The sequence below is a fragment of the Phacochoerus africanus genome, chromosome 1, assembly GCF_016906955.1.
Source record: "Phacochoerus africanus isolate WHEZ1 chromosome 1, ROS_Pafr_v1, whole genome shotgun sequence".
Classification (NCBI taxonomy): domain Eukaryota; kingdom Metazoa; phylum Chordata; class Mammalia; order Artiodactyla; family Suidae; genus Phacochoerus; species Phacochoerus africanus.
This window is the reverse complement of record NC_062544.1, coordinates 105966820-105992984: the sequence shown is the minus strand read 5'-3', so window position 1 is coordinate 105992984 and position 26165 is coordinate 105966820. Positions and strand designations below refer to the sequence as shown.

Sequence of the window (26165 nt, the reverse complement as noted above, 5' to 3'; positions counted from 1 at the left end):
GGGCTGTCTAAGGTCTACATGCTGGAAAGGTGGAAAGAGAGCTATTACTCAAGGGTGTGTTGGTATTGATTCTTTTTTTTACCCTAGTTGATGAATTAGTGTATTTGGTTCAGGAACTGATGAGACCAATGCATAGAAAAACATGTAGATATATAGATATGTCTCGATCCTTAAACAGAAGCAAATACCTGACTGTGTTAACTCTTCCTGCCTGACATGATGGCATCCAATGTAAAAGGACTGTGGTGTGGCAAAAAGAAAAAGAAAACCCTGCTAATTACGTCTACCTTGAACACACAAGTTCACTGCTAAGTGCTTGCCTCTCTGTCAGGGACTCTTGGAAACTGCTTTCTGTAGCCATCTTGCTAACAATACAATTCTGTATTTCTGCCTGCTTACATTCATTAACCGTGTGTGTGCGTGCGTGTGTGCGTGTGCGCGCGCGCTTGTGTATTCCCTTCTTGCATATCAGTAGGCACCTGAAAGAAGAGAAAATGACACTAATGCTTGTCAACACTTCTTCCTCTGTATTGTAGTAAGCCTTTAATTACAGAATGTTATAGTAATAGAGGTTTTTCTTTTGTGTCCCATATCAAGTATTGTTTTTATTTTATGTCTGTAGAAACTCAGCTGTGTAGACTAGCAGTGTGATCTCTGTATATGCAGGTTTCATCAGACGTCATGCCTACATGCAGTTGTGACTTTCAGTTCTAGTTATTTATTGCCACACTTGTAGTTGTGTGATGGAGTGGGTTAGAAGCAGGTTTTGTTGTCCATCTGGCCTGGAATTGAATCCAATTTTGCAAATTTTGGAAAAGTGCTTAATCTCTGAAGACTCATTTTCCTTTTTAAAATAGGGATACTATTATCAATTCTTTACAGGTGATTTTTGGGTTTAAATGAGATCATATATGTTAACTACTCAGTATAGAGTGCAGGACAAATTAAAAATGCAAAGCAGTAGCTTGATATTATTTTATTTTCTGCCATCTCTTTGCTTATTATTATCTATTGGCCCTCGGAGTTGACTGCTTTTTTAATTTGCTTCATGTTTTCTCAAAAAATATTTTGATGTCTTCCACAGGATTTTGTCTCCACAATTATCCGTTTACTTGATAGCCCCTCAACTACCATTAGAGCCAAAGCCTTCCTGGTTCTTTTATATATTTTGATTCATAACCATGAGATGCTGCTGCTCAGCTGCCAAGCAAGGTAAGATTTTTCTCTGGTAGTTTCACCACTGACTTCAATGTGCACCCCCCCCTTATTAGTTTTACTAGTAGTATTTTTTGACTCCTGTGTACCTGGCATTGAATTTTCTTTTTCCTAGATTTTTTCCAAGGGTTTAATGTTTCACTTAGTACCTCAACTTGGAAACACTAAATCAGGGTGCTGGGAAGTACCTGAAATTTTTTTTCCTTTTTTTTTCCGGTCTTTTTAGGGCTGTACCCACGGCATATGGAGGTTCCCAGGCTAGGGGTCCAATTGGAGCTGTAGCTGCCAGCTTACACCACAGCCACAGCAACCCTGTATCCTTAACGCACTGAGTAAGGCCAGGGATCGAATCTGCATCCTCATGGATGCTAGTCAGATTTGTTTCTGCTGAGCCATGATGGGAACTCCAGTACCTGGAATTTCTTAGATCTGAGTACAGTCTGGTTCTGGTTTGTCTGCTTTTGAGCCATTCTTGACTGGTGATTTGGTCATAGTTCTTGTTTGTAAAAAATTTTGGAAAGAGTAGCTGAAAGCCCAGAGGATCAGCCCTGTGAAGCAGAGGAAGAGGCAGAGGGGGGATGAGGACTGTATGGACTGGTCCTTAACTGGGTGGGTCTCTCACTGTCTCTGGGTCTCAACTCCTTCCCCTAAAAGGAAAAGCTGTCCTGGGACACCTCAGGTTCCCTTCACCCTCTGATGCTTCCCCATAAACATCTGAACGTCTGGTCCGTGTATGCTCCGTTAAAACTTAGAGGAAACCTGAACATGTGTTTTACTGTCTATTTCTCAGTATGGCTTTTTATTTACTGTAGGTTACTGGGGAGATCCTAGAGTTGCTGAAATGGAGCTAGATTAAGGACTGTAAAACTTTCTTCTGCAAACAGGGAGTAAATGTTTGAACATTTACAGGTCAAGAGACAAAATTGTGGATATGTATGTACTTCTGTTACAAGAGAGAAAACAAATTTCCCCAAATCTTTGTTGACATAATAAAAAAACATATTACTCCTAATCCATCAGGGATTTGGGGTTAGTAGATGCAAACGATTACATATAGAATGGATAAACAATTAGGTCCTACTGTATAGTCCAGGGAACTATATTCAACATCCTGCGATAAACCGTAACGGAAGAGAATATGAAAAAGTATATATATGTATAACTGACTCACTTTGCTGTACAGCAGAAATTAGCAAAACATCATAAATCAACTATACTTCAATAAATCAAGAAAGAAAAATATATACTACTAATAATTGAGTATAATTTTTTGTAGCAGATCTAATAATGAGAAGAATAGAATTCTTTTTTGGAGGAAAAGATAATATTTTAGTTAATTAGGGGTCAAATTGAGAGCCCTCATCAAATCTGATTGCAAATGTCCCTGTGGCTGCTGCTCCCTAATGCAGTTTTTTGTATGTTATCTTTGGAAATGTTTTTTCATAGGAATCAGGACCCCTGCATAGCAATATCCATACCTGGGCACATGATTTTAGTGGAGCATATTCATCACGTGGAAGACATTTGTAGTTTCCCATTAGACTCTTCCTTGATATCTGCCTTTAGCGTGTCCTTGCCTGACAGATGAGTCCCTTCTGGGTGAAGGTCATGTGGAAACTCTCACAAGCCTCCTCTGGCCCCCATCTCTCAGGGATCACCGTTCTTCATTGTCTTATGTCCAGTGTCTTGATACTCATGTGTCCTAAGTTTTGTCTCTCTTGTAATTGTTTGAGATGGGAGGGTGTGCCCTGCTCCTATAAGTTGATCAGGGCTGGGAACAAAAGTGGCTCTAGTCTATCTCCTAAGACCTCATCACTGGCTTTGCTGCCTCTGACCTCTCCTTGTGTCTACAATCATTTTTTTTATCTGGGAAAAATAACACAGTTTTTCAGCAGATGTTCTTACCTCATTTCTTGGACTCACAGTCTTGTCTCCATGTAGCAGCTAAAGTGTCTCACACACAGTGTGAATCAGCTTTTGTTTCTTCCCTGCTCAGACATTCCTAGTAACATCCTGTTCTGCTGAAATAATACCCCATATGCTCTGACTGTGGGCATCTCTTCCCTTCCCACCTCTCAGCCCTCCTCTCCTACAGCTCCTCTTTGCTCCCACTCCATTCCAGCCTCACAGTTCTTATTGCTTTCTGAATATGCTAACCTATGACACTCCCCTCAGGGGTTTCCCGGTTGCTGTTCAGTTCCCTGTGCCCACAGTGCACACTTACCTCCCCCAGCTCCCCCCCCCCCACCCCCCGCCATGTGCACGTGTCTGGCTTCCTCAGCCTGTTCAGGTTTCTGTTCAATTTAAGGGTTACTTCTTCTGATCTTGTGATATCGCATCCCCCCTCATAACCCCAACCCGAAAACTCTCTAACTGGAAAGAAGTAAATCACTCAGACCGGAAGAACCTGAGTGTGACACGCTTGGTGCTCCCAGGAAATTGGTGTGATTTCTGTGTCTCTGAGTGAATATTTAGAAACTTTAGCCTTGGTGGGGAGATGCTGGCCTGAATGCATGCCCTGACCCTGACTTCCACTCTGCTCTGTCTCTGGAGAGGGTAGGGGTGGGGCGCCTGGAAGGTGAGTCTTGCCCCAAGGGAGAGGTAAAGGGGAGCCCTATCCTTCCTGTGCTCTGGGGCAGAGATGACGGCCTGTCCTCTAAGCCTGGGTAAATAGCAGGCCTAGCGCTTGTGTTGGGTCCAAAATGCAGGTGCTTTCTGTGTGCAGTTGTTGAGGCCGGCACTCCTGTCCCCAGGACCAAAGGTGGGACTGAATTTGAGATGGCAGGGAGATGACCTCACTTGCCAGCACCTGAGAGAACAGGTCCCTCTCACCTGCTTCTTTGCCACAACCCAGCCTGAACAGGTGCTGAGTGGGGGAAGAAGTCTTGAGCAAGCAGAGATTTGTCACACTGAGGGAGACACTGAGCATACTCGAAGAGGGAAGGACAAGGACAGGCAGCTCCTGCTGGAGCAGAACCAATGGAACAGGCAGGATTTTCACAAATGAGGAATGAAAACTATGGAGAGGCAGTTTTTTGAGATTCAGCAGAACTGAAAGCAGTGACCTCTTGGGGAGTTCCCATCGTGGCTCAGTGGTTAACGGACCCAACTAGTAACTATGAGGACACAGGTTCAATCCCTGGCCTCACTCAGTGGGTTAAGGATCTGGTGTTGCCATGAGCTGTGGTGTAGGTCACAGACTTGCCTCAGTTCTGGCATGGTTGTGGCTGTGCCTATGGCCGGCAGCTACAGCTTTTATTCAGCCTCTAGCTTGAGAACCTCCATATGCCACAAGCGTGGCCCTAAAAAGACCAAAAAAGAAAAAAAAGAAATGACCTCAGCTTGGAACAGCATCAGTGCTTTGGAGGGTATGCATCAACTCACCCAGAGCCAAGTACAAAGACACAGTAAATTCATGTGGGAACAATAGGAAAGATGGAGCGTGGGTCTGAGACCTCACATGCAGGGAGCCAGGCACTCCAGGAGGAGGAATGGATGGAGGAGGGTTTCTAATTGAAGAAATCTTGGTTGTCATCTTCTGCTTGAACATGCTCTCCTCTTATGCTGTCCTACACTGTGAGTAAAGGAATTAAAAAGTCACAGAACCACAAAGGGAAAGGGAAAAAAGGCCAAAGCAGATGAGCCTCATCCCCTGTCTTTGCATTTTGGACACTGGAAAGCTGGCAGATGAACACTGACTGATTTAGCAGAGTGAAGATTACGGAGGCCGTTACTGTCTGCAAAGGGAAAGGCTATGAGGAGACCTGACCACTGCAGACATGACTCTGGAGAGGTGACAGAACCCTGGAAAGGTTGGGAAAGTGTATGTAAAGGTACCTTTGAAGGCAGTGGTAAGAGGCAAGTGACTCAGGATAGGAGAACTGATGGAAATCGGCATGGAGATTTGATTCTGAGCCTTACTCTATAACCCTGAGCAAACGGGGCACCCCTCCTACCCCCCTGTTGCAGGATACTTGAGATGTGTTCTGGGAGGAGGGAACCAGAAAGGCTGAAGATGAGGGGTTCCAGACAGATCAGCGGGAGATGAGGTGCTTTGTGAGAAACTGGAGGATGCTAGGGAAGCCTGCTTACTCTCCAGGGTGAGGACTTCCACCCCTTACCCCTCCTTGACCTGAAGACTCTTGGCATCCTTTTGACCAGAGGTTGGACATTGATCTCAGGGAAGCTGATCCATCCCCAGTAAAGGTTCCTAGGGGCTGACATTTGTGTGTCCCCTGCTGTGACTAGGGAACGTCTGCCTGATATTCCTGTAGTAGAGCCCATCAGTCATGAGCCCCACTCCTGAATGCAAACCTTGCAACAACACTTAGTGTGTCTTCTTAAAATATACATGGACAGCCGAGAATCACCAGACATTTAAGGAAATGTGGAACTCTAACATGGAGCTCAGAAGCCAAAACTCACCAACAGATAAAAGGAACTGACAGAAACAGAGACTAAAGCTCTTTCTTTATTTCTCTTTATTTTTTGCTTTTTTTTAAACTGAATTATCAGCTACTATAAATTCAATTAATTTGTCCTTAAGCTCACTGATTAGGTTCTCTGTCAACTGTACTCTGTTATTGAGCCCACCCGTTGACTTTTCACTTTTGGTTATTGTAGTTTTCAAAACTTGTATAGTTTATACTGGTTATTTAAAAAAACCCTCCCCCACCCCAAATTTTCAGTTCTTTCATTGGTTTTCAGACAGATTAAAACATTTTTATGGAGTTCCAGTCATGGCTCAGGGGTAATGAACCTGACTAGGATCCATGAGGATGTGGGTTTGATCCCTGGCCTCACTCAGTGGGTTAAGGATTCGGTGTTTTCCAGAGCTATGGTGTAGGTCACAGACAGGCTCGGATCCCACGTTGCTGTGGCTGTGGCGTAGGCCAGCAGCTGTAGCTCCAATTCAACCCCTAGCCTGGGAATGTCCATATGCCCAGGGTGTGGCCCTATAAAGCAGAAAAAATAAAAAAAAAAAATTTTTATGATGGCTGCTTAAAAATTCTTATTAGATTCTTCTAGCATGTGGTTCATATTGGTGTTAGCATCTGTTGATTGTTTTTTTTTTTTTTTGATTCATGTGATTTTCCTAATTCTTGCTATGAACCATCATTATAAAAATTTTATTCTGGACATTTTGTATTTTATCTTAGACCATGTCTTTACCTCACTCTGTGTCTTAGGTTGCTGCTAGCTGAACTGTGGAGGTCCAGCTTATCATTGGACTCCATTAATACTCACCTGGTGGGGAATCGGATTGCTGTTGGCTTGTTCTGGTTGGGAAATGGAAGATCAGCTTCCTGCTCAGACACGCTGTCACCATCTCTGTAGGGACATCAGAAAAGTGGTTGCTTTGGCTGGGTGGGAATTGGAGGATCAGCTGCTGCTGTCTTACAGATACTATGCCTCCAGGGGAATCAGGTTGTGTTGCCCCCTCCCACCAGGCATTAGCTCCTTGTTTGGCCTTGCACATATCTCTTGCTTGGACTGGGGTGTAGGCTGCCCGCTTGAGCTTGGGGTCGAGGTGGAGATTAAACTCACCCTTTGGTTCTGTTAAAACTATGGAGGAGGGAGAGGGTTTATGCAGTTTTCTAGTGTTTTGCTAGTTTTCAGTTAGGCCATCTTTTTACTGCTTCTGCAGCTAGTGGGCAACAGGCTTTCTCTTTGGGGGGCAGTTCTGGTTTGGAGGCTTCTGTAGCATCCTTTCTCACAGAGGAAAGGCCGTAAGGAAACCGAAGAGACTTCCTGCCCTATTCCTCAAGTCCTCTGTTCTCTGGGTAGTCCATCTTCTTTCCACCTTGCCATGTCTTCCTATGCTTGTTTTTGTATTCTGCCAGCGACTTCTAGTTATAGGAGAGAGGACCTAGGGGGAATGGCTCTCCTCCATCTTGGCATAACTGGAAATCCAAAGTCACTTTTACAGATTGCTTATGGAAATAGCTGTTGTTGCAGCTCTTTGGAGAGTAATTTAGAAACATCTATGATTGTTATATTTTTAAATAGATGCAAACTGTTGTCTTTGGAATGGATAAGCAATGAGATTCTGCTGTACAGCACTGGGAGCTATATCCAGTTACTTATGATGGAGCATGATAATGTGAGAAAAAAATGTATACATTAATGTGTGACTGTACTGTAGAAAATTGACAGAACACTGTAAACCAGCTGTAATGGAAAAAATAAAAATTATTATTTAAAAAAATTGTATTGAAGTAGAGTTGATTTACAATGTTGTATTTCTGCTGTATAGCAAAGTGACTCAGTTATACATATATATTTTTCATATTCTTTTCCATTATGGATTCTCATAGGATATTGAATATAGTTATGCTTATTAATAATATAGCTTTGGTTCTAATAGACCTTCATTTGGTGTTTAGTTGTTAGGAATAGAAATATGAATTATTCAGGATATATGCATGTGGGTGTCCAGTGTAGCATTGTCGCTAGTGGTCAGTACTTGGAAATATTGTTAATATCCATTGGTATTGAAATGCTTCAGTGAATGATAGTAAGGGTATAATATGATATATATAATGTGCATATATAAAATGACTCATTTGATGAAATTGGAAGTATGTTAATATCTTTAAAAATTGAAAGTGCAGAATTACATATTAATTATGCAGTTATTTTTATAAAAGAACATGTAAAAATGGAAAAACTCTCCTATTTGTACAAAAATGTATTAGAAGGAAAACGTGTGGAAGGATAATACCAAATTTATTTGAGCAAAATGGCATTGGGAGATTATTAAGTCTTGTTATAATAAGCATGATTCACCTGTTGAAATTATATGTTTCACCTGTAATTAAGAAAAGAAAATCTAATGAAGCCAAAAAACCCCCCAAAACTAAAATCAATGTTATCAGTTGACACCACCTGATTTTGAAGGATTAGGGGAATCTTTAATGTAAACTCAAATTTGTTTAGGTTTGCAGATTCAAATTAGTAATGTAAATTGCTCTCAAAAGCACATAGGTAGCCAGTCCAGACAATGGAAAAATGGTTGGTATTTGTATCTTCGTGGATCACAACCTGGGTGTTACATTAGGGTGAATATAAAACACGATGTTGAATGTAAAGGTGTGCAAAAGGGAGGCAGACTAAACGCTGGAGGAATGTTAAAATTCTCTGTGTTGACAATGGAATACTACTCAGCCATAAAAAAGAACAAAATAATGCCATTTGCAGCAACATGGATGGAACTAGAGACTCTCAGTACTGAGTAAAATAAGTCAGAAAGAGAAAGACAAATACCATATGATATCACTTGTATCTGGAATCTAAGGCACAAATGAACCTTTCCACAGAAAAGAAAACCATGGACTTGGAGATAGACTTGTGGTTGCCAAGAGGGATGGGGAGGGAGTGGCGTGGTTGTGGAGCTTGGGGTTAATAGATGCAAACTATTGCCTTTGGAATGGATTTGCAGTGACATCCTGCTTGACATAGCCCTGGGAACTATGTCAAGTCACTTATGATGAAGCATGATAATATGAGAAAATAGAATGTGTACATGTATGTGTAACTGGGTCACCATGCTGTACAGTAGAAAAAAAATTATATTGGGGAAATCACTATTAAAAAATAATAATAATAAAAGAAAAAAAATTCTCTGTTGAGTTTGTGTAGAAAACTGTTCTCACTTCCACACCTGTAACTTGGAACTCCATTAGCAGCTGGATTTCTGAGCTAACCATGATGCTGCCCACCAGCCTGAAAGCTGAAACCCCACATCAGGAGCCCATGATAACCTTTGCTACATTATGTAGATATTTTTTCCTGCTTATTTTTATAAAGCAGCCTTTTATGGATTAAATTTCAGCACATTTTCTATGATGTCAGCTCTCACATCTATCTAGCATGACAGGCAGTGAAATTGAGCTGTCAGGATTAGATAAAAATGATATGATAGCCCCCCAAGTCTACCTATTTCTCCAAATGGCTTCATACTCATATTGAAAATGACAGGCAATAAAATAGGGTCTTATGTGTCTCTAGAAATGATAACCCTTTTAGAGGATGAATAGTCTTGTAAGTTCATTGTATAAGTTTGCCATGAACCTGAAATGTCAGGGCCTTCTGATGGATCAGGTTTTCCTAGAGGATTTTTTTTTCTTCCCCTTAGCATTGCTATTAATATTATAATCAGTGGGGATAAAATCTGCTTTGATCTTGAAAGAAAGTTTTTTTTTTGTTTTTTATTTAAAGAAACATTTGTGTAATTGGTTAACTGTGTGGGAAAAATTATTTTCTCAGCTTAAACCATACAAAAGTCAATTCCAGATGGATTAAAGAATTATATATGAGAAAGAAATTATAAACAGCTGGAAGAAAACATGTTTAAATATGGGCAAAGAAAGCTTTTCTGAGCAGAAAAGCAATGAAAGAAACCATAAAAGCAAATACTGATAGTTTGGCTATATACAGTTTAGAAACTTTTATGTCGCCTGCAATTCATAAAGAAAATTTCTATGCTAAGAAAAGTCTGTAAATTTTTGCATTGTACATACCATAGAATTAGTTTATGTACTGTGAAGAGATTCATAAAGATATTTAGCTTAAGAGAAATCAGATAAATGCAAATTAAAATGATAACCAAATACTATTTCTATCCATCATAATGTCAAAGTAAGGAGAAAAACACTACTACTATTTTATATCCAAAGTACAGATAGAGGGGCAACTTGTGACCTGGAGGGAGAGCCCAACATGCTCTAGACCACTGAGCCATAGAAACTTCATTGAGGACTAGTAGATGCGTGGATTTTTATGGGGTTTCTCTGTCTCTCTTATGTCTTACTAAGCCAACTAGAGTGCTTACTGCTAAGAGTTCCTCAGGTCCAGTCAGCTTAATGTTATCAAAATGCTCATGTGCAGGGACAAGTGTGATGTTGGTGGGACAGCAAGATGATCCAGGTCATTGCTGACTGTTTGATAGCCAAGGGCAGGATTGTTGGCATAGCTCAGAGACAAGGCAATGAATATTGACTGTTTGCCCTGATGAGTGGAGAGCAAACCCATGCTGGTGGTTCTTCCACATTCAAATGTAGAAAAAAGCCATCGCCAAAGTCATTCCAGACCTATCACAGTCATTTTCTAAGATTCTGAACAGGTCCGATAGACAAATGGGGATATGACAGATTTTATCATCCCTGTACCTTTCAACTTACTGATGTTGGTGTCTGTTTCTTGGATTTGATTTTCTCTTGATGTGATAACTCATACTATCTTTTTAAAGAGAGGACATGCTAGGGACTTCTGTTTGTCCCCTTTTATCATAATAGCCCTCACTGCACAAATGAAATAGCTAATGTATGGATTCTGCTGGTTGCTAAGTATGTCTATTCCAGTTTTACCTTTAGGAACAGGAGAAATATCCGCAGATTAGGTCTGTAATATGGTGGGCCAATGTAATCTGAATTTCAGCCCAAACTGACTCTCTCTCATCATAACCCAGGAGAGTGTAGCTTTAATTACAAACAGAAGTATTGAACTGGATGATGAGCTTGCTGAGGATCCTATTAAAATACACATTTTTCCTGAAGGGAGAAAACACAGTTGTAATTTAAAGAATGTGCAATAGATAGATAAAAATGGGCTTAGAGAGAAGTGCAGCAAAGAAAACTGTGGTGTTTTGGTTTTCTGTAATAGTGTATAGTCTCAGCAGGGAACCAGTTGTGAAGTGGTCCAGGGTGAATCCAAATGGGATGGCTTAGCCCCAGTTCGCATCTTAGGCAAGTGTCATACTGCACATGGGAAGAGCTGCGGTGGAAATAGACAGTGGAGCAGTCCATTGATGGGTGCAGTGAGCTCAGGAGGCCTTGTAGGAGGGTGAGGGTGTCTGAGGGGGTAGGGGTGGCAGGGAGGCAGGCGTGATGGGCTCCTGGAGGAGGCTGGATTAAGTTAAAGCAAAAGGAGTATGACTTATCCATTTTTCAAACACATGTAATTATTTCCCACGATATGACTGTGCCATTTTCTCAAGAAGAGACTATTGGGAACTCCCGTTGTGGCGTGGTGGAAACGAATCCGATTAAGAACCCATGAGGTTTCAGGTTTGATCCCTGGCCTTGCTCAGTGGGTTAAGGATCTGGCGTTGCCGCAAGCTGTGGTGTAGGTCATGGACACAGCTTGGATCTGGCGTTGCTGTGGCTCTAGCATAGGCCAGCAGCTACAGCTCTGATTGGACCCCCAGCCTGAGAGCCTCCCTATGCTGCAAGTGCAGTCCTAAAAAGACAAAAAGAAAGAAAGAAAGAAAAATAAGAGACTATTGGAGTCTTGTCTCTGATGCGCACCATTTCCAGGCAGTCTCTTCTTTTCTCGAGTTCCTTTCCGTTTCTCCTCTTAACCTGCACACTTGTGACTCCTAATTACCTGTCTGGCTTAATTCCTCTTTTGTCATTTATCTCTGCCACTGCCAGATTCATATCCCTCAGATGCCACCTTCATCAAGTCATTCCTGTGCTTTAAAACAAATTGCCTTACTACAGTGTCCCTGCAGTCTCTCTCCTTTTAGTTAGCATGGCATTTGTGCCAGGTTTGCTGATACTGGTTCCTTTCAAAATGGTCCATAGGGTTGAGAAACTCACCTCTTCTTATCAGCTCTGAAGCCTAAGCGTGTCTTGTTCCCCTGCCATGTACAGCTCCGGGTGCTGCTTGGGTCCTGCTTCTCAGGAAGGTTTGTCCTTCAAGTGTGCTTGGACCTTCCCTTAATCTACTTATAATTGCCCCTTTGACTTTAGGAACTGCTTCAAAGGCTCTGACTGGGAATGGTACAGTTTCCTGTTTTTAGGGGTGGTGTGGATTTCCTTTGGGAATGTGGGAGAAAAGGGAAATAAAATGCTTGGGTTCAGTTGGCCAACTTGAACTAGAACTCACCATTGTCACCATTGCAGTTACAGGGCTCATAGTAGGAAGTTAGCATAGGTTCTTTGCTTTCTTCCCACCTCAGTCTCTTAGCTGGTTCCCACTCTTCTGTGTCTTCCTGGGCCCTTTTTTGTGTCTCTTTCATTACCATCCTCTGGTGATTTCATCTAATCCAGTGGCTTCAAATACCACCTATCTATTGATATGCAGTCATATGACCTCTCCATACTCTAGGCTTATATTATCTTAACATATTCAATGGCATGCGCAACATAAATCTTTTCTTTTTGTCTTTTTGTCTTTTCTAGGGCCACACCCATGGCATATGGAGGTTCCCAGGCTAGGGGTCTAATTGAAGCTACAGCTGCCCGCCTACACCACAGCCACGGCAATGCCAGATCCGAGCTGTGTCTGTGACCTACACCACAGCTCAGGGCAACGCTGGATCCTTAATGCACTGAGCGAGGCCAGGGATCCAACCTGCAACCTCATGCTTTCTAGTCGGATTCGTTAACCACTGCACCACGACGGGAATTGCTGAGAAATCTTTAAATTGCCATAAACGACCCAAACCTCCCTAAATCCATCTCCCCCCCCAAACTCCCCCATCTCAATAATGCTTGGATTACTATTCAGATTGTTGATCTTTTTTTTTTGTTGTTGTTGTTGTTGCTATTTCTTGGGCCGCTCCCGCAGCATATGGAGGTTCCCAGGCTAGGGGTCGAATCGGAGCTGTAGCCACTGGCCTACGCTAGAGCCACAGCAACGCGGGATCCGAGCCACGTCTGCAACCTACACCTCAGCTCACGGCAACGCCGGATCGTTAACCCACTGAGCAAGGGCAGGGACCGAACCCGCAACCTCATGGTTCCTAGTCGGATTCGTTAACCACTGCGCCACGACGGGAACTCCTGTTGATCTTTTTAACTTGATACTCTTGTAGAACATTAAGAAAGAACATTTGCACTTTCGTTGTAGAACAATTGTAAAGTGTTTATGGACACTACACTCAAATGTTTCTACATTTTATTTCCTTCATAGAATGTGAATTCTTTCAGTAACTAATGTTCGCTTGTCAGTAGAGTCAGTTTACTCTCTAGCCTGTGTTAATGCATCCTGTAATGGGAAGGCATGGGGAGGGCAGAGAGCAATGGAGCAGCGTTCTAGTGAGCTGTATTGTTATGGATCCCATCAGTCTTTTATTTCTCCCAGCAGAGGTAATAGATATTTCCTTAGGTGTTAACAGTCTGTACTAGTGGTTAAAAACTGAGTAGTTTTTGCCCTCAAGAAAAGGTATTTCAGGAGTTCCCTTGTGGTGCAGTAGGTTAAGGATTCAGTGTTGTCACTGCAGTGGCCCGGGTCACTGCTGTGGCACAAGTTTGACCCCTGGCCTGGGAACTTCCACATGCTGCGGGAGCTGCCCTCCCGCCAAAAAAAAAAAAAAATGAAAGAAAGAAAAAGAATGTATTTCATACTATGGTAATTAAACAGCATATTATTAAATTTTGTAATTGATAATTTAAATTTAAGAAAAATTTGATTCCTTATAGACAAGTGTGAATTTACTCTTTATACTCTTTACATTTTGATGGGATTACTTTTAGAGTCTCTGATTTCCAAAAGATAAATGTTTCCATTTTCTCTGCCTTCTGTTTCTGGGGTCCCTGTTATTTGGAGGATTTTCTGGATCAGGGGGACAATCTCACTTTTGTATCATCTGAGACTCAGGTTGAATTAGGGTGATCCAGGGTTATATGTAAATCCTGTGTGGAGAAGTCTAACTGTAGCCTCAAAATATATTCCTGCTTTTCACAAACTTTATGTATAGAGTCTAACACTCAACAGAAAGTAATCAGGCCTATAAGGAGATTAGATGATATAATACAAAAGCAAATGAGATGAACTATAGTACCTCCAGGGGTTGCAGACAATGGAGTTAATAAAATATAGACCTTGAAATAACTATAATCAGTATATTCTAGGAATTTGGAGCATTTCAGTAGAGAACTAGAACTCTAAAAATGAAGAAAATGGATGTTCAGTAACTGAAATGAAGACCTTGGTGGATTGGGTTAACCACAGATTAGGCACAGCTGAATAGAAAATTAATAAACTGTACTGAAGTCATCTGGGATCAGTAGAGACAAAAGGATAGAAAACATGTTGAAGAGCCAAAGATAAATAGGGGAAAATGATGGTTTTTACAGTAAATGGAGCTGGATCATTTTGGTATCAATATAGCAAAAAACAATCCTTCCTCTCTAAATTTCACTGTACAAAGAAGTTAATTCATGTAGATTGCACATTTAACTGTAAAAAGACAAAACAAGTTTCTGGTAGATAGCATGTGAAAATTTCTTGATTATTTTGGAGTATACCAAGATTTTTTTTTTTAGCAGGACACAAGAACACTGTTACAAAGGAAAGTATTGATAAGTTGGATTAATTTAAAATTAAGAAGTTCTGTTTATCAAAGGCATCACTAAGAAAGTAACAAGACAGAGTTCCGTTGTGACTCAGTAGGTTAAGGATCTGGTGTTACCACAAGCTGTGGCATAGGTTGCAGATGTGGCTCAGATCTGGTGTTGGCTGTGGCTATAGGCCGGCAGCTGCAGCTCCGATTCAACCCCTGGCCTGGGAATGTCCATATGCCACAGGTGCAGCCCTAAAAAAAAAAAAAAAAAAGTAACAAGACAAGCCAGAGTAGGGGAAAGTATCTGCTACACACATCATCAATGTGGTTTTAACTGAAATATATAAAGAACTGAAGGGCAGGTAACCCAATAGAAAATTGAGCACAGACTTGAACAGGAGCTTTACAAAACTGGTTATCTTCTGGTGGGCATTTAATACATAACAATATGTATTATTAATCATCAAGAAAATACAGTTTAATTGCAATGAGATACCAATAGATGCCCACCAGAATGGCTATAATTAAAAAGCCTGATAATGCAGAATTGTGGTAAGGATGCAAAGCAACTGGAATTCTTATACCTGCTTGTTGCAATGCAAATTAACTTAATCACTTTGGAAAACTGATCATTGGCAGTGTCAGTTAAATTGAAGGTAGGCATGCTTCGTGATCCAACACTTCATTTCCAGATATATATCCAGCAGAAATATTTCCAAGTATCCGGCATTAGATATGCTTGGCAGTATTCATAAATTGAAACAACCCCAATGTCCATCAATAGTAAAATGAATAAATTGTGATATGTTCACATACTGGAATACTACACAGCAATGAAAAAGAACATGGAGGAATAGTTGTGACTGTAATGTCAAACAAAGAAGCTATGCACTCAAATAACTGGTAATTTTTTTCTGGTCAATTAAGAGTTAAGGGAAAGGCAGCCTGTTCTTGAAGTTCCCAGTGCATGTGTAGAGTTTGTTGACTTTGAGCTTCTGTATGGACATTTTTTATTTGTTCTTTTTTTGTCTGTGCCCGTGGCATGGGGAAGTTCCCAGGTCTGCACCATAGCAGTGACCCAATCCCCTGCAGTGACAATGCCAGATCCTTAACCTACTGAGCTGTGTGGGAACTCCTTGGTTTTGTTTGTTTGTTTTGTTTTTGTATGGGCATTTTTGACATGAACTTTAGCATCAGTATCTCTAGGATGTTTCTCTTGGGCTAGTTATTTTCACCAAGGACCATGAAGAACATTCCATTTGTCAGCTTGGAAGGCGGGGACCTGGCTACCTGAGTCTGGGGAGCCTTCTGGGGAAGGGTGCTGGAAGTCCCAGAATTCGTTGTGCAGAAATTCATCTAGTCCCCATATTTTGTTTGGTGGTCCCCTCTTTGACTTGGTTTGCTTCCTCCTAGTCTAGAACCTTTCTGTTTTCCTTTCTCTAGAGAATAAATCTCCAGACTTCTTCTTCTTTTTTTTTTTTTTTGGTCTTTTTGCCTTTTCTAGGGTTGCTTCCGTGGCATATGGAGGTTCCCAGGCCAGGGGTCTAATCGGAGCTGTAGCCATCAGCCTACTCCAGAGCCACAGCAACGCGGGATCCGAGCCGCGTCTGCAACCTACACCACAGCTCAAGGCAACGCTGGATCCTTAACCCACTGAGCTAGGCCAGGGATCGAACCTGTAACCTCATGGTTCCTAGTCGGATTCGTTAACCACTGTGCCACGACAGGAACTCCCTAGCAGACTCTTGAACTTGTTCACTGGGAGACAGATGCCGCAGTGTTCGCAGCAGCATCATTTATCAGAACTAAAGCTGAGAGCAGCCCAATGTCTTAGTTGAGGAATGGGTAAATAGTTTTGCAATTTGCATGATCCTTTAAAACAAAACACAACTGGTATTTATTTCCTTAAAGAAAATATTTGCATTTTTCTTACATCAAAAGGAGTAGAAATGTTTAAGTGACATATATTTCTACACTATCTGCAGAGAGATGTCACCGTCCATCTCATTTGCATCAGTTGAGGGGGTGCTCCAAAATGCAGGGGACCTGGAGGCAGGATTTGTGACTGTGGGGCTTTGAGAGGCAGAGTGGAGGATGAGAAGCAGGGTTAGCCTTCTCTGGAAATTTTCTCTTAAGCTCTGTTTACTGCAGAAAGCAGTAACTTGAGTTTGGTGGTAATAATAATTAATTTTAACAGTTCATAGCAACAATTATTATTATTAATACTAGCAGCTACCATTTCTTGAGTATTGACCTTGTGTCATGCCCCAGACTATTCTCTCATTTAGCTATCACAGTAGTCCTACAAGGCAGGCATTGTTATCTCATTCATAATTAGAACACTAAAGCTTGAAGAGCTTGAGAAGGTTGTTTGAGATCATGCTGTTAGGAAGTGCTGAGCCCAGGAATTATATCCAGATTTGTTGCAGTCTCTGTCTTAATATTATCAAGTTAAGAGAATGACCATGGATTTCCTGTTGTGGTGCAATGGAAACAAACCCGGCCAGTATCTGTGAGGATGTAAGTTCAATCCCTGGCCTTGCTCGGTGAGTTAAGGATCTGGCATTGCCCTAAGCTGTGGTGTAGGTCACAGACGTGGTTTGGTGTAGGCTGGCAGCTGTAGCTCTGATTCGACCCCTAGCCTGGGAACTTCCACTTGCCAGGAGTGTGTCCCTAAAAAGACAAAAAAAAAAAAAAAAAAGGGAGACAGAGAGAGAGAGAATGACTGTACTGAAGGAGAAAAATAAACCTAGAGATCATAATGGGCCCTAGGCCATAATAAAGTTTTGGGGTGCTGCTGTGATATTGCTATTGATAACTTCTTTTTAAAAGTCAGCTTGATGCTTGGCACTGTGCGAAAATGTAGTTCTCTGGATCTAGTCATCTTGTGGGCACCTGGCATTTATGATCTGCTGGGTATCTTGTGTAATCGAGCATTGCATCACCTAATTTTTTTTTTTAAATTGGCTCTGTAGAATAATGATATTACTTCAGATTTTAAAACTTTTTAAGTTTTATATAGATAATGCCTACTCATGGTTCATAAACCCCAAAAATTCAAAAAGTAAGAAATTATCCATCTAATGCTCCCTAGCCCCAGCCCACCCTCATGCAAAATTAATCATTATTACTTGCCTATATTGCCAGAATTTTTTTCGTTTGTTTTGTTTTTTGGCCTCTTCTGAGGCATGAGGAGGTTCCCAAGCCAGGGATCAAACCCTTTTCACAGTAGTGGCAATGCTGAGTTCTTAATCACTAGGCCACCAGAAACTACCAGAATTTTCTTTTTAATCCAAGCAAAAGTTAATATAGATTATATTACTCTCTTGTTGCACAAAAGCATACTGTTTTGAACTTTGCTTGTAATTCTTTCCAAAATAAATATAGGCTTTCCTCATTTTTTTTTGATAGCTGCATTGTAATGATGGACCATATTTTATTTTCCCAATCCTCTTTTTGCTGGGCAATTTCACCTGAAGTTTTTGCTCTATATCATATATGTACAAGTATATCTATAGAACATTTTCTTCCTAGAGGAATAATTATGTACTAGATTTTAAATTTCGAAGATATTGCCCACCTACTCTTCATGGGATTTATACCAAGTTGCATTTCTACCAGCAATGTATGAGAGTATTGGTATCCTCGGAGCCTTAGAGTATTTACCACCAAACTTTCTAAATTTTGTCCACCTAAGGTGTTAAAAAATACATATATATATATTTATTTTATAATGATTTTTATTTTTTCCATTATAGCTGGTTTACAGTGTTCTGTCAATTTTCTACTATACAGCAAGGTGACCCAGTTACACATACATGTATACATTCTTTTTTCTCACATTATCATGCTCCATCATAAGTGACTAGATATAGCCCAGTGCTGTACAGCAGGATCTCATTGCTTATTCATTCCAAAGGCAATAGTTTACATCTACTAACTCCAGACTCCCAGTCCATGTCATTCTCTCCCCGTGTCCCTTGACAGCCACAAGTCTATTCTCCATGTCCATGATATTCTTTTCTGTGGAAAGGTTCCTTTGTGCTATATATTAGATTCCGGATGTAAGTGATATCATATGGTATTTGTCTTTCTCTTTCTGACTTACTTCACTTAGTATGAGACTCTCTATTTCCATCCATGTTGCTCAAATGGCATTATTTTGTTCTTTTTTATGGCTGAGTAGTATTCCATTGTGTATATATACCACATCTTCCTGATCCAGTCATCTATCAGTGGACATTTAGGTTTTTTCCATGTCTTGGCTATTGCGATTAGTGCTTCAGTGAACATGTGGCTGCATGTGTCTTTTTCAAGGAAAGTTTTGTCTGGATATATGCCCAAGAGTGGGATTGCTGGGTGATATAATTGTAATAACATATTTTTCTCACTATGGGCAAAGTGGAGCATCTTTTCGCTTGGGCCATTTATATTTTCTTGTCTGCATACTGTCTTTTCTAATCCTGTGCTCATTTTTTCCTCTTGCTTTGTTAGTCTTTTTCTGATTGATATCTGAGAGGGATATATATGTGTGGATATATATGTATGTATATATGTGTGTGTATACATGTAATATTAGCCTTTTGTAATAGGAATTGGAAATGTTTTTCCCAATTTATCTTAAATTTTTTTTTTAGTTTTATTGAGATATAACTGAGATATAAAATTGTAAGATATTTAAAGTCTACATTGTGACCAAGAAAGGGAGGAGAGAGGCAACAGGGAAGTTGCTAGAAGGACATGAAAACTGTTAAATGGGATAGTGAATATATAAAAAGAAAAGTGAGTAATTGGCAGTTTTAAGGTTCTGAGAAAGTAGAAGGGAACGTGATGCAAAGAATAGTTGGAAGGAGGGATAGGAAGGAGGCTAGGATGTGATTCACAGTAAGAAAAAAAGAGAGAGAATTAGAAAAAAAGTTTCTTCCTGATACCTTCTATTTTCTCTGTGTAAACAGAGGCAGAATCGCTCACTGAGAGTCTCATGAGAGGATGGAAGGGCTGGAGTTTAAAGAGAAGAAAAATTTGAAAATAGACTGGGAATAAGTTGACCAGTGAAATGTAGTTGGGTGTGCGGGTACTATCCTGTACCATTCAGTGTTGGTGTCATGCATTTACGCAGTGGTGACTCTGCTCCATGTTTAACTTCAGCAGCTTCTCTGTAGACATACAGAAAGTAAACTATTGGATTCATCCAAATCACCTGGCTACACGGTGCAGAGAAAAGAAAGAGGGCAAGAGTTTAATCAAATGATAGACAGTGGGATATAATCAAAGCAGGAAGTAAGTGAAGAAAAGAAAGCGCTGATGGATTGGGAGAGGATGGGTGAATTGGATTCAGTTAGTGGAATTTCCTAGATGGTGAGGAACTGTCACAGTGGAAGAACATGCAAGTAGGAACAAGAACAGGTTATGGTCAGAAGAGGAGCTTGAAATGTTTAGCTTGGAGGGGATGCAACTAAATGCCCTAATCTTTTTTTCTTTTTTTGTCTTTTTTGCCTTTTCTAGGGCCGCTCCCGCGGCATATGGAGGTTCCCATGCTAGGGGTCCAATCAGAGCTGTAGCCGCCGGCCTACGCCAGAGCCACAGCAACGCAGGATCCAAGCCGCGTTTGTGAACTACACCACAGCTCACGGCAACGCCGGGCCAGATCTTTAACCCACTGAGCAAGGCCAGGGATCGAACTCGCAACCTCGTGGTTCCTAGTCGGATTCATTAACCACTGCACTATGACAGGAACTCCAAAATGCCCTAATTTTTAATGTTGGAAAATCTGTTCATCTGTCTTGGGGAACAGAAAAGGAAGATCATATTTTCCGGTTCTGCTCCTTAGATTGGGATCATGGAACAGGTGTCAACTAATCAAAAATTCTCGGAGTCCCTTCTATTCCTTTGGAAGCTCCAGCCCCATTGACAGCATGTCCTGTTGCAGCTTCCTGGGAGTGCCAAGCTGACCGGCTGACCAGGCTGGTCCCATTCATTTCATCACTTCTTATATCACATCACATCTTACATGACATTTTTGGTTTATACTCACCATGAAACAGTACGATCTCATCTCTGTGGTTTAATCATTATCAAGAAGTTCTATGCTCTAAGTTATTTAAGTCATGTTGACATATTTCTGCTGACGCATCAGTATTTTCTCTGCATTTTGACCAATAGCATGTATTTGTTAGAGTATGACTAAGGCTGTAATTAGTGGTTGAAACAGAGATGCTAACTGGCTTATGTGGAACTTTTGATTTGGTTTCATTTCCAGACGTTTTTACTAATAGGGCTCCAAATAATAATAAGTAGGAAGACCAAAGTATGCATACATTGACCAAGAGTACCGCATGAATACTGTGTGTTAAGATTTCATTGTACTTTACATATGTATTGTGTACACCCCTGCCCCTTCCCAGTTTACAGTGGAAGTCTTTGGAAGTTCTGAGAAGTAGAAGTTGGATGAGATGAGTGATTGCAACAGATCTGGAGAGGTGGATGATGGCAAGGGGGTCCAGCAAGGGAGATTGCTGGAAAGGAGCTTTTGTGTGATGAAATCAGTGAGCTCATTGCCATTTAGAGAGCTGAGAGAACTAGGAGCTTGGGGAGGTAACTCGTGGGTCCAGCAGAGTGGATGAAACATGAGCCTAAAACTTTTCAAAAATACTCTTTAAGTATTCAGAGTAATGGTTCACTATGTCCCCTAGCAGTTGGAAGCAGTTGATTCAGAGACTGATGTTCAGTGGATGCCAGTGGCTTAAAGAAGCAGTACACTTATTAAGAGACAGAGATCATAAAACCAGTGGACAGAAGGGCATGTGAAATCCAGATGTTCATATAGTGTCTGCTCTCTGTATCACCCAGTGCTGAAAGGAAACTTTTCCTTTGGATTTATGTACACAACTTAGTGAAAGGACAGGAATTCATGTGACTTGCCTGGAGTTCCAAGCAAGTTTAAGACGAACGACCAGCAAAAGTGCAGACAACTTGTGGTTGAACTTGAGTGTTTGAAACACCAAAGCCCCCTTCTCTCTGGATGCTGTTGTTTGCCTTTCATTTCTCACGTGAAGAATGTGGTTTCTTTGCACGGGCTAGAGGCAAATGAAGTCAAGGCATTGTTGTAACACACTGGCGGAGATATTCAGAGTTGCCTTATCTTCTCTCTGCATGAACATTTAGATTTTTCTAAGGCACAAATAGACTGTGCCTGACAGGTTGTTACAAATCTAAATGTCAACATGATTGGGACTGTGCCCCCTGGAAACATTTGCCTCGGTGGCATTTTTTGGACAGATGCTATCAACTGTTTTATCATGAGAGGTAATCTTTTGCACTTTGCTGTGTGTAGACTGGTGATGTACATTGAGAGAGACAGCAGAAAGACCACTCCAGGCAAGGAGCAGCAAAGCGGCAGTGCATACCTGTCCAAATGCCTGGACCTTCTCATCCGTCACATCGTGCAGGAGTTGCCGCGAATCCTGGGTAAATTGGAGTCTTGTCCTCAGGCCCCTTGCCGCTTACCTTTCTGTGACTTGGCTTTTAGGCGTCAGCTTTTTTTTTTTTTTTTTTTTCCTTCCCTTAATTCTTACTGGTCTGTTTTTTCAGGCAAGTGCAATGACACTTTTTCTTAAATGTCCAGTTTCAAAATTTCAGTGTGCCTTATCTGTTTTCATAATTATTTTGTGTAACTGACATGATGCAGTGAGGCCAAAGGTTTTATTGAAGTATTCGTTGTAGTAAATTGGCAATTTTGGAAAATAGTAGGGGAGCATTTTAGTTGCTTAAGACTGGACTTAGGGTATTATTTTAGGTAAGTTTTCTTGAGATTTCTCTCTGCATAGTACTGAAGAAAAAAAGTTTTCCTTCAGGTTACAGCCACAAATTTATGTTTTGGTAAAAGAACTTAAAAATGCATAGGTATGAACAATATTAAAGAATTATAATGCTGAAGTTCAAAGTTTGAATATTTCTTTGGTTTCTAAAATTTAAGATAATAATGATCTACAAAGGATATTTGTTACAGCAAACAAAGTATGTTATTCATTGTTATTTATGGATAGGAAAATAATCAAAGGAATGCATCCATTTAGTTTGAATCTCATTCCATGCTTATCCAGCAGGTGTAGCTATAAACCAGAAATGTTTAAAATGTTAAATTTGATCCAACCCATTATGGTAAAAGATATTTAGACTCAGAAATTCAGACTATTAAAGCAATGAAAATATCTTCCTGGCTGATTGACAGTAACTTTTTGTTCAGTACTAACACTGTGGCAGATTTCTTCCTATTAATGACTGAAAATAGAGCATTTCAAAATTTATTTGGATTGTAACCTTTTTAAAATCTCCAACTTACAGGCTATGAGCTGGTCAGTTGGTAGTTAAGTTTCTTGTTACCTGACTCATTCTGTCTTAGGATAAAATGTTAATTAAGATTCAGATATCTACAATGCAGATTTTATTTGTTCTTGGACTTGCCTTCCCAATGAGAAATTTTAGGAATTGATCTCTTATTACTTCCATCTTATTTCTATTATTAAAACATTCTGGGAATTCCTGTCATGGCTCATTGGAAATGAATCTGACTAGCATCTATGAGGATGAAGGTTTGATCCCTGGCCTCGCTCTGTGGGTTAAGGATCTGGCATTGTCATGAACTGTGGTGTGGGTTGCAGACGTGGCTCAGATCTGGTGTTGCTGTTGCTGTGGTATAGGCCAGCGGCTGTAGCTACAATTTGACCCTTAGCCTGGGAACCTTTATGTGCCGTGGGTGTGGCCCTAAAAAGACAGAAGAAACAAACAAAACATTCTGATCTGTATTCTGTCCATGTATCATTTTTGGCCACACCCATGGCATGTGGAAGTTCCAGGGCCAGGGATTGAACCCAAGCCACAGCAGTGACAATCCTTAACCACTAGGCCACCGGGGAACTCCTCACAATTTTTTTTTTTTTTTTTGGTCTTTAAGGGCCACACCCAAGGCATATGGAGGTTCCCAGGCTAGGGGTCCAATCGGAGCTGTAGCCGCTGGCCTACACCACAGCCACAGCAATGTGGGGTCCGAGCCGTGTCTGCAACCTACACCACAGCTCATGGCAATGCTAGATCCTTAACCCACTGAGCGAGGTCAGGGATCAAACCCGAGTCCTCATGGATACTAGTTGGGTTCATTAATCACTGAGCCACAACGGGAACTCTGCCTCACAATTTTTAATAAGTTTTTTCCTGTTTACAAAAGTATGGAGTGGGAAATCCCTGGTGGCTCAGTGGGTTAAAGATCTGGCATTGTCACTGCCGTGGTGTGGGTTTGATTCCTGGCCCAGGAACCTCTTCATTTGTAAAGTACCAAAAAAAAAAAAAAAAAAGAAGGAGAATAATTTATAAATTCTATTTTATATTTCTAGATAAGTGATCAAGTTTATGTCCATTCTGTCCTCAGAGGCCACAACTTTCTGTTGTAATGTCAAAAATTATTTAACGAAAATAATATAGCTTTCCATTTGTTTTATTTAGAGCTTAATTGCCTCAGCATTCCCACCAGTGTTCAGCCAACAACCAGTGGTCCCTAAGGTTTTATGGTCTTTAACTTCACGTGTGCTCTGGGATGTCCTTGCAGGTGACATCCTTAACGCCTTGGCTAACGTTTCTGGTCGTAAACACCCATCCACAGTTCAAGCAAAGCAGCTGAAGATGTGTCTCCCGCTGATGCCTATAGTGCTTCACCTCGTAACTTCTCAGGTAGCATCTTATTTAGAAAAAATAGATTAAAATGTGGCTCCCTTCTTTGTAAACTGGAGCCGAGAAACATCAGCTCAGATAAAGCATCTTCATTTCTTTCTTATACATGGCTTTCGAGATTAAATCTGTGGAAACTTTCATCACACAGGTATTTCGACCTCATGTTGTGACAGAAGAGTTCCTTTTCAGTTATGGAACTATTCTTGTGAGTAACGCTGAATTTTTCTTTCTTTTTTTTAATGTTCCTAATAAAAATGTGACTATCTCTACTGTTTGTGGAATTTGGTGTCAGAATGAGGTAATTTTAAAATCCTAGTGGAATTTATTTGTCTCTAGGGAAGTGACCTTTCTGTATTTTTATCTATTGACTGTAATAAAATTTGACATTTGGGAAAAATACATTCTCTCTCGATAATGTGTTTTGTTCAGAGACAAACCCAAGTGGGGTAAATAAGTCCATAGAAACCATTTCCATAGGTTTTGGTATTAAACCTCATGAAAAAATTTAAAAACAATAACACTGGTAAAAATGGAATCCTGGGAATATAGTGTCATCATTTACCTTGGCTAACATTGTCCACTTATGTACAGGGTTTAATGATGGCATTTCTCTAAGTTAAGCTCAATTTAACCTTATCTTTAATTTAATTTTGATGAGATGAGTAGCAGTGAAAAACAAATCATTGTATTACCTTTCACTTTGATTTTACTCACAAAAAAGCCTTCATTCAAGTTGTGACTTGTGAATTATGTTACCTTTTTCCTTTGCCTGGAATAGTTATGGTATATATACTGTTGATCAAATGGGGAGCTGTTTTTAGGGAAAACTAAGACATTTCTCAGGTAGCCTCTCCAGCCTACTTTGATATTAATAAGAAACACTGAACTGAGATTTTCAAAATGCCGTATCATACAGACATCTAATTAAACATCTCAATTTTATTATCTGATTTGGAATAAAAACGTAATTGCCACCCACAAGTGAGAATATAGTTTTCTAGAAGGTTCCTCATGGGGTCAAGTATGATATTTTGAAGTAAGAATGTTTTGTTTTGTTTTTTTGCTTTTTAGGGCCACACCAGTGGCGTATGGAGGTTCCCAGGCTAATTGAAGGTACAGCCACTGGCCTACACCAAAGCCACAGCAAGGCCAGATCCAAGCCGCATCTGTGACCTACACCACAGCTCACAGTAATGCTGGATCCTTAACCCACTGATTGAGGCCAGGGATTGAACCTGCAACCTCATGGGTTTCTGCTGTGCCATGACGGGAACTCCTTTTTTTTTTTTTTTTTTTAATTAAAAATTTGGTTTTAACTTTTATTTTTTTGAGGTAAGAATGTTGAGTAGAGGTTGCCGACTTTTAGGACGTCGTGTGTTTAGGTAATGCAGGAGGTGTCCTTTTGTACTCAGTTTCATATCATGATAATTCTCAAATCCTGAACTCTCCCAAATACATTCATGAATCGAAAAATTAATATAATTTTGTCTGCCACCTCCTCTAATTTGGCTTTTAGTCTTTTTTAAAGTACAATATGGGCATCATTTTTAGCAGGACTCCAATTCTATATTTATAATTCCATTGCACTGGTGAATTGATGCCAGAAATTATTTGCCCTTGCAGCCCACCTTGGGGTATTTTGGCACAGTGTTTGTTTGTTTGGAATAGGTATGATTGTCCTGTGTTCATTCTCTATTGTTATTCTTTTTAACATGTAGTACTTTTCTCTGCCTACATTAACTTGAATCCACTTGACATCTTCAAGGAAGTATCAAATGTCTCCCATATAAAAGACTATGGACTTTCAGGAATTATATGTATATCTTTTAGGAAGACCTCATCTGGTCCCATGTAACTGTATTCTTAGGAACAAGAGAAGAGACCAACTGAGGAAGGGCTTCCCCACCTCCTCCCAGAAGAGGGTGTTCCCTTTGCA

At 40.6% G+C, this 26165-nt stretch overlaps 1 protein-coding gene across 3 annotated transcripts in view; it reads left to right on the top strand.

The window, feature by feature from the left end:
- ULK4 (unc-51 like kinase 4) overlaps nucleotides 1–26165 on the top strand; it is a 521416-nt gene that overhangs the window by 136888 nt on the left and 358363 nt on the right. For all 3 annotated transcript variants that reach the window (XM_047770666.1, XM_047770657.1, XM_047770675.1), the window contains 4 exons: nucleotides 1085–1212; nucleotides 21840–21973; nucleotides 24108–24229; nucleotides 24378–24434. In XM_047770666.1, coding sequence (XP_047626622.1) covers nucleotides 1085–1212; nucleotides 21840–21973; nucleotides 24108–24229; nucleotides 24378–24434 — 441 coding nt within the window. The remainder of the gene's footprint in view (nucleotides 1–1084; nucleotides 1213–21839; nucleotides 21974–24107; nucleotides 24230–24377; nucleotides 24435–26165) is intronic.